At 39.7% G+C, this 12,282-nt stretch overlaps 2 protein-coding genes across 2 annotated transcripts in view; one reads left to right on the top strand and one right to left on the bottom strand.

The window, feature by feature from the left end:
- FNIP2 (folliculin interacting protein 2) overlaps positions 1-12,282 on the top strand; it is a 47,030-nt gene that overhangs the window by 30,186 nt on the left and 4,562 nt on the right. The window contains exons 12-16 of the mRNA XM_065405522.1: positions 1,346-1,492; positions 1,659-1,828; positions 6,925-8,287; positions 9,653-9,809; positions 11,139-11,339. Of these exons, the coding sequence (XP_065261594.1) occupies positions 1,346-1,492; positions 1,659-1,828; positions 6,925-8,287; positions 9,653-9,809; positions 11,139-11,339 (2,038 nt within the window). The remainder of the gene's footprint in view (positions 1-1,345; positions 1,493-1,658; positions 1,829-6,924; positions 8,288-9,652; positions 9,810-11,138; positions 11,340-12,282) is intronic.
- The window catches only part of SPMIP2 (sperm microtubule inner protein 2), a 71,495-nt gene continuing 63,390 nt past the window's right edge, over positions 4,178-12,282 (bottom strand). Inside the window, exon 5 of the mRNA XM_065405523.1 lies at positions 4,178-4,312. Within this exon, the coding sequence (XP_065261595.1) occupies positions 4,178-4,312 (135 nt within the window). The remainder of the gene's footprint in view (positions 4,313-12,282) is intronic.

Consider the following 12,282-nt stretch of genomic DNA (forward strand, 5'->3'; position numbering starts at 1 on the left):
CTGAAGAATAATGAGCCCTAAAAAATCAGCCTTCACACGCTGTTTAGCCCCAGAGGCAAGAGACCAAACTGAGGCCATTCATACCACACCAGAGCATGTCTTAAATAACATGTTTAAGAAAACTAACTATTCTCATCACAAGAGAAAAAATGTTTTTAGCAAATTTGAAAAAGTAAATTGTATACAGACAACCTAAAATGGGCATAAATAACCAGAGATCGAAGGTAAAATCAACTTACACAAACATCCAAGGAAAGAAACTTGACACACACAAATTGAATTATATGTTTACACTGTTTGTATATGCAAGTAATTGCTTGGGGACACACAGCTAGATTGCTCTGGTAAATGGTAGATTTTGAAATGTAAAGTGGACAGAACGTTTTGTTGTTGTTTTTCATGCACTAATCACCCGTAAAACAACAGAAAATTTAACTAGATGATCTGGAAAGCCCCAAACTTTCCACTATACTAGGGTTGTTTCTGAACTTGCTAACTTGTGAAGATTATTTGCACAAAACTTTTAAATGTGTAGAAGCCAATAATCTCTTCAGCTAGAAATTTAACTGTGGATAATGCAAATCTGTTTGGAATTAAATTAGAGGTATACTAACAGCCGTTATTGGAGATGGTGGCCATATGTGATGGGTTTGTGTTTTGCTATCAGGCTACCCATCAAATCATTGTATGTCTAAGATCACACTTTTAAAACTGCATGGTCAATGTATTGACTAATCATCTGGGCATATTTACTCAGGTGGTAAAGCACCTGACTGGTTGTTGCATAGCCAGGATGATGAGTTGAGCTGCAGATTTCATTCAGAGTTAAACTCTTACAGCATAGTTCTTCAGTCTGAAGGTGCTCCTAGAGTCTCAATTTGCATCCTTTGATTACACAATATACCAGAAAGTATGATGAAATAAATGTTGATTGTATGTGAAGCAATTGCTGGGTAAAACTAACCTATTGAACTTGGTGCGGCAATAAATTTTGATTCATTAAAACATTATAACGTTTAGTCCAACTGTTTAGTTTGTGTTGAGATGAATTTCATATCCTCCTTGCATGCTCAGAGGAATACTTTCTTTGTCAAGGAAATTGCAATTGTATTGATTAGAATATTGTTAACGCACTTATGGTACATCTCATATAATTTAGTGTCCTACCGAACACCTCTCATTATGTGAGTGGAGCCTCTGACTAGCTGCACAGAACCTACATAACTATTAGAACTCCTAACAGATGTTATAAAAAAGATTGAAGAAAACTGTTTATTTTTTCTTCTATATATTTTTGCAACCTCATTCACAGGTTAACAGCTTATTTTTTTCTTTCTTTTGGTAGACTTACAATCTGGAACCTGTATTCCGTTCCAAGGATCGCAGAACCTGTGTGGCTTACCATGATGTCCAGCACTTTGGAAAAGAACCAGCTATGCCAGCGCTTTCTTAAGGAATTTACACTTCTGATAGAACAGATCAACAAAAACCAGTATGCTTCCTTCTGCATCATCCCCTTACATACGCAGTAACTTGTGTTCTAATGCATACAAACATAATAGGAAGCACGCAGACATGAGCATATGTGGAATACCTTTTATCTTATTTTTTTTTTCTTTTTTCTGGGATCTTATTTTTGTTATATTCTTTCTCTTTAGGTTCTTAGCTGCTTTATTGACTGCGGTGCTGACCTATCACCTGGCGTGGGTCCCAACTGTAATGCCAGTTGACCATCCTCCCATAAAGGCCTTCTCTGAGAAAGGCACATCACAATCTGTAAACCTGCTGGCAAAATCGCATCCTTATAACCCTCTCTGGGCACAGCTCGGTCAGTAGAAAACTTTTTTTTTTTTTTTTTTTAAATCTGGTATAAAAGAGTTTCTAAACTTTAACCTATTTAATTGAAATGTAGCACTTCCCTACAAATACATTGTATATATACACAGCTATTTTTAAAAATACTTCTTTTAAAGTATTTTAAAGTATGGGGGGGAGGGATAGCTCAGTGGTTTGAGCATTGGCCTGCTAAACCCAGGGTTGTGAGTTCAATCCTTGAGGGGGCCACTTAGGGATCTGGGGCAAAATCAGTACTTGGTCCTGCTAGTGAAGGCAGGGGGCTGGACTCGATGACCTTTCAAGGTCCCTTCCAGTTCTAGGAGATAGGGTATCTCCATTAATATTTTTTTTTTTTCTTAGATGGGAGCTATGCAGAGGCAGACAAGATTAAAAGTTGTATGTCCTCTGTAAGCATGTTGGGGTTGGAGGATGTCAGGGAGCTGGTTCCAGCTCTCTGATTCTCTGGCCAGCCCTCGTCTGACACAAACTAAAGCTACTGCCAGGCAGCATTAAAGTCTGCCACTGGTTTGTGGTCCCTGATGGACCCTGTGCCAGTGGAGTATCATTATAGTAGAGCGCTAGTGCACCCCCTTCGCTGGGAAAGGGAGACTGGGCGTGAGAGAGGCGCAGTGCCTGGTGGCAGTGTAGATGGGCAAGCATAGGGTTCCTCTATGCCAGGGAAATTCTATCTGGGCGTTGGCAATGGAATTACAGCCCTTTTGCTCCATCTCAGTTGCACAAAGGGGTAGTAAACAGGGCCAGATTTTCTAGCCAAAGTCCTCAGATGTGGTGACTCTCTTCTACCTACATAGCTTACTAAGTATCTCAATACATGAAATCACGTGGCTATGGACAGGGTCGGTCCTGGGGCCAGTTTTGTTCAATATCTTCATTAATGATCTGGAGGATGACGTGGACTGCACCCTCAGCAAGTTTGCAGATGACACTAAACTGGGAGGAGTGGTTGATACGCTGGAGGGTAGGGATAGGATACAGAGGGACCTAGCCAAATTAGAGGATTGGGCCAAAAGAAACCTGATGAGGTTCAACAAGGACAAGTGCAGAGTCTTGCACTTAGGATGGAAGAATCCCATGCACTGCTACAGACTAGGGACCAAATGGCTAGGCAGCAGTTCTGCAGAAAAGGACCTAGGAGTTATGGTGGACGAGAAGCTGGATATGAGTCAACAGCGTGCCCTTGTTGCCAAGAAGACTAATGGCATTTTGGGCTGTATAAGTAGGGGCATTGCCAGCAGATCGAGGAACGTGATCATTACCCTCTATTCAACATTAGTGAGGCCTCATCTGGAGTACTGTGTCCAGTTTTAGGCCCCACACTACAAGAAGGATGTGGAAAATTTGGAAAGAGTCCAGCGGAGGGCCACAAAAATGATTAGGGGACTGGAGCACATGACTTATGAGGAGAGGCTGAGGGAACTGGGATTGTTTAGTCTGCAGAAGAGAAGAATGAGGGGAGATTTGATAGCTGCTTTCAACTACCTGAAAGGAGGTTCCAAAGAGGATGGATCTAGACTGATTCCAACCCTGATATTCTATGATCTAAGAAGCACGTGAATGAGAGCTGGCAAAATATTTATAACTGGCAGTTTTATTCATCTCTGAATATTTCTCTTCAGAGCCAACGTACGTGGACATGAATGTTTGCAGAGTAGATAATCACATGCATAAAATCTTACTCTCAAAAATTCCACTATTTGAGCAATCCCACCCCTGCTCCATTTTGCCCTCCTATATATGGTCTGTCCAATGTAAAACAATCCAGAAAATTTAGTGAAATTCTAAAGAAGCAACTTGAATAACAATAGTTCCGTGTCAGTATGATGTTCCTGCTGCTTATCATCTAGCTTAGTTCTAATTGGTTCTTGTCATAGAATCATAGAAGATTAGGGTTGGAAGAGACTCCAGAGGTCATCTAGTCCAAACCCCTGCTCAAAGCAGGACCAACCCCAACTAAATCATCCCAGCCAGGGCTTTGTCAAGCCAGGCCTTAAAAATCTCTAAGGATGGAGATTCCACCACCTAGGTAACCCATTCCAGTGCTTCACCATCCTCCTAGTGAAATAGTTTTTCCTAATATCCAACCTAGACCTCCCACACTGCAACTTGAGACCATTGCTCCTTGTTCTGTCATCTGCCACCACTGAGAACAGCTGAGCTCTTATCAGTAGCCTCTCTGGCACTGAGGATTCCTAACTCCACTATATATATATATATTTGTGGTGAAGAGTTGTATTGCTTGCTTTAAGAAAGAGAGATTTTGAAAAGTTACTGAGTTATTGAGTAATTGAGGAGAGGAGTGAGGGACTGAGCGTTTTGAGGTTCAGGAAAGTGGGAGCTGGCTTAGGGAAACAAGAAGCCAGGGCTGAGGTATATAGAAGCCAGCTGGAGGGAGCTGTATGATGCCTGTTTGGGCAGTAGATTTTGTCCTCTCTCCCAGGAAGAGCTGCCAGTAGTTCTACAAGAAAGAAGGGAAATAAATTGTTACCCAAACTCAGAGCTGGTAACAGTGTACATTATGGGGTAGGCTCAGAAGGAAGCTAATACTAATTTTAAAGACCCAGACAAATTCTAAATGGTTGAATTCAAATCATCTCAGTTCTTTCTTATTCTCACATAAAAAAAGTGAGTTCAGATGTTTATTGTACTGTACATCAATATGAAGGAAAATGTTGCCCTCTGGTGGTTCCATCCTAAAAAGACAGGGTTCATAGTACAAAAGTGGTTTCTAAAAACAAATCTTTTGGAAGGTTAGGGAAATAGCTTTAAAAATTGAAAGCTTTTTATAAATGCATGTTTTATTATTAAATTATACTAAAATGCCATTATTTCAGTTAATTGCAGCATTCCATAAGTGATAAAACTATATTGTTAATGATGAAGGAACTGCTCAGTCTCTGCAAACCTTAAGTTTTTATTTTAAAATTTTATATTGTGTTGTCATAATATTATTATTATAAGTAAGTTTATATACATATAATACTAACTTAGGCCTGAATCCTGCAAGCAAGCATTTGCTTTAATACACCTAACTGTTAATCATAGAAATGTAAAGGAAGGGAGCTCGAGATGTCCTCTTTTAGTCCATCACCCCATGCTGAGGCAGGACCAAGTATATCTAGACTATACCTGACAGGTGTTTGTCTAACTTTGTACGTATAAACCTCCAATGATGAGCATTACACAACCTCCCTTGGTAACCTATTCCAGTATTCAACTACCATGATAATTAGAAAGATTTTCCTAACATCTAACCTAAATCTCCCTTGCTGCATCCTCTTTACAGCAGTCCTTAACATATCTGAAGGCTATCAGGTCCCTCCCCCCTTCTTTTCAAAACTAAGGTTATACAGTTTTTCTAACTTTTTCCTCATAGGTCAGGGTTTCTAAACCTTTTATCAGTTTTGTTGCTTTTCTCTGGACTTCTCCAGTTTGTCCACATCTTTCCTAAAGGGTAGCTCCCAGAACTGGACACAATACCCCAGTTGAGGCCTCAACAGTGCCAAGTAGAGCAGAACAATTACCTCTCATGTCTTACAGATTATACTCCTGTTAATATGCCCCAGAATTATATTAGTCTTTTTAACAACTGATATTGACTCATATTCAACTTGTGATGCACTAGAACAGATCCTTTTCAGCAGTACTGCTGTCTAGCCAGTTACTCCCATTTTGTTGTTGTGCATTTGGTTTTTCCTTCATAAGTGAAGTACTTTTCCCTTGTTTTTTATTGAATTTCATCTTATTGATTTCAGACCAATTTTCCAATTTGACAAGGTCTTTTTGAATTCTGATGCTGTCCTCCAAGGTGCTTGCAACCTCTCCCAGCTTGGTGTCATCTGCAAATTTTATAACCATACGGTCGACCCCATTATCCAAGTCATTAGTGAAAATATTGAAAAAGACCGCATCCAAGACAGGCCCCTTGGTGATCCCACTTGATACATCCTCCCAGTTTGATAGTGAACCATTGATAACTACTTTTTGAGTACTGTCTTTCAACCAGTTGTGTATCCACTTTATGGTAATTTCAATTTGACCATGCTTCCCTAGTTGGCTTATGAGAGTGGCATTTGGGACCGCATCAAAAGTCTTATTAAAATCAAGCTATATCACGTCTACTGCTTCCCGCTTCCCTCTTCTCTCCTCCCCCCCCCCCCAATCAAGTAGGCCAGTAACCCTGTTAAAGAAGGAAATTAGGTTGTTCTGGCATTATTTGTTCTTGACAAATGCTTGCTGGCTATTATGTGTTCACCCAATGATCCTTTAGGTACTTAAAAACTGATTGTTTAATAATTGGTTCCAGTATCTTTCCAGGTATCGAAGTTAGGCTGACTGATCTATAATTCCCCTGGTCCCCGTTTGTTCCCCTATGTTTGCCCTTTGGCAGCCCTCTGGGATCTCACCCATCCCCTATGAGTTCCTGAAGATAATTGCTAATGGTTCAGAGATTGCATCAGTTAGTTTAAGTACCCTAGGGTGTATTTTGTCAGGCCCTGCCAACTTCAATACATCTAAATTATCTAACAATCTTTAACCTGTTCTTTCCCTATTCCCTGTGGGACTACTTGCATGCATAAAGTTAATCCTGTGAGTATGTTCTTAGGATCAAGGCTTTGATTTGGCTTTTATTCCTAGAAACTCTATTAAAAATGTCAATTGGGCTTCCTGTTTGTTTGCTTCTGATTTCCGTAGCAATGTGCTCAGCATATAAGTAAAAGGACTTACTTTCCTTGTCTCCATTTCCTAATGAAAATAACATCTTGTAAGCTTTGTTTTGTAAAACAAAACTTCCAGTAGTGTTGAGGTGACTGAGATTGAATGCTAGCAGTCTCATGCTCATGATCAACCCTATGAAAACAAGCCTGAGTGCAAATAAGAGGAAATACTGGGTTTAAAAAAGAAAAAACAAATGTTTCAAACCTCCATTAATTTGCTGTGAGGCAAAGCATGTTAAAATGGTCTAAAAAGGAATTGCCCAAATTATGTAAGTGTGTTCTTACAAAGAATGCATTGAATGTCTGTTTTTCTACTTCTGAAAAGTACCTGTTTCCCTGTATGTTTGCATAGGTGATCTGTATGGTGCCATAGGCTCTCCCGTTAGGCTGACACGGACTGTGATTGTTGGAAAACATAAGGAATTAGTTCAACGTATTCTCTACGTTCTAACATACTTCCTACGGTGCTCTGAGCTACAGGAAAATCAACTGGCCTGGAATGGGAAAGTTGGAGAGGAAGAGCAACTGCTAAATGGAAGGAAGATCACAACTACATTGGAAAAGGGAGAGGTTGAAGAATCTGATTATGTGGTTGTCACTGTTAAGAATGAACCTGCTCTTGTGCCGCCAATCCTACCTCAGAAGAATAGTGGAAATCAAACCAGTAGCAAGGTGGGGCACGTCAGTAACCCAGAGAGCTCTCCTGCTCTGCCAATATCCTCAAAAGAAAAGAATGAAGAAGTAACAGGAAAGGGTGATCAGAGCTCCTGGGCATCCTGTATTGCATCAAAAGACTGCACTGTTGGCAGTTTTGAGTCTAAAGGAATGGTAGATGACAGTAGGAAAGGGAAGGTAGTTGACGATATAGGAACTGTGTCCTATCATTTTGAAGAACAAATAGAATCAGAGGATTTAACGGATGACTTAAAGAATAGCAACCAGACCACGAGTGAAGTGGCAGAAAAGCCATCTGACAGGTCATCTGCTGTACCGTGTCCTGAGAGGTTTGTTGATAGGAGTCCTAATTTAGAAAGGGTCACCTTCCAGATTGGAAGTTCTACATCGCCAGAGTCTGATTTAGAAACTCGCAAGAGGGACATGGATGAAAATTTTAGGGCATTCAAAAAAAATCTACAGGTAGCAAGCTGTATTTCAAGTCCACCAAATGTGCCTGCAGAAACTTCCCAGAGCCAACAAGAAACTTCCAAAGCCTCCCTTAACCCATTACACATTAGGCGTAATATCTGTTATGCACAAATTCCGTCATGTGAAGCGAGTGCGAGTATATTTGATGAATATTTTGCTGAGGGTAATAAAATTGAAATGAATGTAGCAAATACTTCTACTCTGTGTGGCTTGTCAGATGAACCACTTAAGCCATCTGATAACAAAATAGAAACTGTAAAAACAGAAATCTCAGAGGAAGCTAGAACCCTGTGCTCCAAGAATGGGGAGGGCCATTCACTTGACTCTGTTAAAACAAGTTCTGACGTACAGGACTCTGGCCAAGTAGTCACTGAAGATGTCCCCTATGGGGATGCTGGAAGGAAAATCTCCTTCCGAATCGAAGGGGATATTCCTAGGAATGAGAGTTCAGATAGTGCACTTGGAGACAGCGACGACGATGGTGCTTCATGTATCTCTGATCTACACCCTCGAGGCCATGTCAACAATAGGCATGAAGAATTTACAGAAGTAGAACTTCCTTTACCAAGGTAAAGAATGTATTTGAGTGAATCTTGTGCCAACTGGGGTCAAACGCTGTTGCTACCCAAGAGCTGTTCAGTGGTCTGTGAAATGCATGGGGTCTCAACTCAGTTTCTTGCTGATGTGTCTGTACTGTAAAAATTGCTGTTGCAACTGTGTCCCTTGTTGGCAGTCTCAGCAAAAGGCAGAGATTGAGTAGAATGATACACTGACTGTCTGCCAAAAGAGTTGTTTATTTGACAGGGCCTTTTTTGTCAGAGATTTCTGGTCCTTCAGCAGGGTTAAGACACATGCTGGTGGGGTAGGGAGTGTGCATAGTTACTGCCTTTGCTTTGAATTGAAAACTTCACTGTCTACCCAGCATGAACATTTAAATTCATTTATTTAAAAACAAAAACAAACAAAATAAACCTCCTAAGACTGACCTGGAGTACTTTACATTAAAGTTACTTTTAATATTTGCTAGAAGTTGCTATTAAATTTACATTATAACATCTCCATCCCCCACATACATCTTTTACTATTTAAGTTCTGAACAGTGCAGGAGAGCCATTGTGACCAGGCAGAGCTCTATGAACTTCACTCAGCCAGTTATTTGGGCTTTATTATTGTTTAGGGTCTTGAAAACTGTTCCCTTAAGGCTGAAATGTTCCATGTTTGTCCTCTGGCAGAAGGTGAACATCTGTGAAAGTTTGAGCAAAATACTTTTCTCATCCTTTTGAGTTTAGGGAGAGTAGAAAAATTCTAATCACACTTTTTGGTACACGGATGAAGTCTAAAATTTAATGCAAGCATAATTATGATTCAAGACGGATGCCTTTGCTTTGCTGGAGACTGCATATGCATTTAGTTAAGTGTTCACTGAACCAAGCAATGAACTCTCGAGCTCAGCAAGCCAACTAGCTGCAAAACAGGGAGCTTATGTATTCCACAAGGCCTAACAGTTGCAGACTTGTCTTCTTTTCTTAAAATCTAGAAAACTAAAATGTTTTGAACTGTTTAAAATTAGTCAGGGAATGTTTAGGTACACCAATATTAACTCTGCTTCATTGTTTCTTTTTTCCTTGTGTGGCTTCATTTAGTACTGCTTAATTTTAAATGCCAGAGGACTTGCTATGTAAATTTAAACAGGCTACAGATCCAGGCACAGAGTAAACCTGAGGGCTAGTTAATGTCAGGTCTCTCAACAGCATCTAAATGTAGCCTGTCAGATAAGAATTGCATCAGTTTCATGTATTTGAAGATCTTGTGACAAGTCTATTATGCTGACAAGTTCACCATACTTATTGTGCCTATAGGAGGAGTGGGGAGAGATATCTGAAGGGTGGCTATGCTCTTGGCTTTTGAATGGGCTTCATATTCTTCTGTTTCAGATCCAACATAATCAGCAGTCCAAGTGTGAAAAACTTTGGAAGGTCACTTCTCGGTGGTTACTGTCCCACATACATGCCTGATCTGGTACTGCATGGAATAAGTAATGATGAAAAACTCAAGCAGTGGTTACCAACAGATCTGCTTCATGCAGTGCATGTAGGTTTCCCTACATTTTTTCAGAGCCACTGACCTCTAATAGTAGGAATGATATGATCTTACTGAGAACATTTTCTGGATGGGGAAAAGATAGAGGATAGCTACTGTTCAATAAAACCAGTTGTTAGTGACCAATATGGAGACTTCACACTTCTTGACTCTTAGAACATGTGACAGTACACACACACACACACACACACACACACACCTCTTTCACATGTGCTCTTTCATTTGTACTGTATAAATCTTATAATGCAAACATAAATGGGGGGGGGAGGGAAATATCTAATTCTCTACTTACAACTTGAAAAGTTTAACAGGATTATTCTTTACAATAGGAAGAATATAATATTGAAGTGCTTCCCTTTTCAGTCACCTTAACAGGCTGACTGCATTGCAGTGTACACAACTAAGATGGTCTGCAGGTGCCTGGAAGCTTGTTAATGCAGTTACCACCTACTACAGTACATGTTACTATGGAGATGAGAAATCTTGTAGGGACGGAGATTTTGCCAGTCATTAGCACAGATGACTGAGTGCAGATTAGTTGGCCATAAGTACAAGCTTCATTGTGTGTTAGACCATGTCTAAAATGTCTGATTTTTACTCTCTTTGTACGTTCAAAACAAGTAATTTATTGTAACTGATCTATCACTAAATTAACATTTATAGTTGCACAGTAAATGCTGACTAAAGATTAACAAGCCCTAGTTGCAGACATTAAGTGCTTTTAGCTATCTGTAGCAGTGCAGGAAGTAAGCAGTAAAAAGAACCGTGCTTCTCTAATGGAGTGTTTTAAATTGAGCAATGAAATTGCAATTTTTTCCACACTTACAGAACAGAAATTTGTCTTTGAAACACACAGGCCGCAGCTTTAGCCCCCAGTCTAACCCTTTATGCCTCCCCTGTAAGAGAAAGCAGCACTAAAGCTGGTCTAATATGGGAGCTGGGGATTCCTTTTGTATAAATAAATTTGCACTTAGTATATAGCTGTCTCTTTCACACCCATCTTTTTTTAAAAGAAAAAAAATCAACACATCTGACTTGCGTATTTTTACTTTGGCCCCAAATCAAGTTTGTCTTGTTAGTTATTTCACCATAACAAAATCCAATCCAAATTCTCCACAGTTCTCACGTTATTTTTATAAAAACTTTGTTGTTAGACAAAAACAAATGTTTGGTCTCACTTCTTTGAAACACTCTTCCCACTTTATCATTCCACCCCTCCCCCGCAAAACTTAAGTGCTAATGAAGCCTTTTAGTCTCAGTTGTGAACACCAGTTGAAAATGTTTTGAATAGCTAGTGTTCTTGTTTTGTACCTATTACAGCATCCAGTACTAGATGAGCCCATAGCAGAAGCAGTCTGTATTATTGCCGATACGGATAAATGGAATGTACAGGTGGCTACAAGCCAGAGAAGGCTGATGGACAGTATGAAGCTAGGCAAAGATGTCTTAGTCTCCAGTCAAGTGTCCAATTTGCTGCAGTCTATTTTACAGCTTTACAAACTCCACCTCCCAGCTGACTTTGTAAGTATTTCTTTATGAACAACTGTGGCTAATAAGAATTGTTCAGTCATGTGTGCTAAATTTCTTATGCTAGGGCCTTCAGGTATTACCTGCCTGATTTCAATTACAGTGAAACAATTTAGTAAATATACTAAACATGCACAGTGCAGCCCACCTACAGATACATTACACATCTAAAACTGTATTAAAAGAACATTAAGGTTGCAAAGTCAAGGACTCAGAAGTTAGTAAATGCCAGAATTAAGGTTGCCTGTTCAGCCTTAATTCAGACCCCTTGTGTGTATGCATTATACTACAGTCTTGAATTACATGATCACATACTATTTTCCCACAGAACCCCTGCCAACGATAAACATAATGCTGCTAAATTTGTGTCTTAGCAGACTGACTCTCTTGTCAGTTTTTCTTCTGAGCCACCCACCCATTGTTTAGATCAACAGACTGTGTTTTGTATGGTACAAAACAGAGAACAGCTCTGAGCTATAGGCAACACAGGTCAATGGTGTGCTCATTGTGGTACGTCAAGATTTGTGACCATATTAAAGCCCACCTATTGGAGTATGTCCATGGTTAGTGGAAAGAACAAACTAAAATCGGCATAGATGCTACTTAAATGCACCTTTTTAAAAAGAAAAAAAGAAATCTCACCCAAAACTTTTATATCCCAGTTTGAGTCAATATCTTTGATATTGAAAGCTGACTTGTGAATAATTTTTCACTCATTTAATGGTACAAGTCATAAGGAAAATTTGAAAAATTCCACTTCATTTCTCATGCCTCTGTAGGCATGATGAGCCTGAACTCTTCAGCCATCAAGAATGAAAGGGATTTGTCTGGTGTACCCACACATCAAATTAAAAATTTCTAAGTATCTTCTGATTTTTAGCTGGCATTCAGTGAATGGAAGTGTTCTATTTGTAAACGTTACCATATAGGAGTGTGT

The sequence above is a fragment of the Emys orbicularis genome, chromosome 5, assembly GCF_028017835.1.
Source record: "Emys orbicularis isolate rEmyOrb1 chromosome 5, rEmyOrb1.hap1, whole genome shotgun sequence".
NCBI lineage: Eukaryota > Metazoa > Chordata > Testudines > Emydidae > Emys > Emys orbicularis.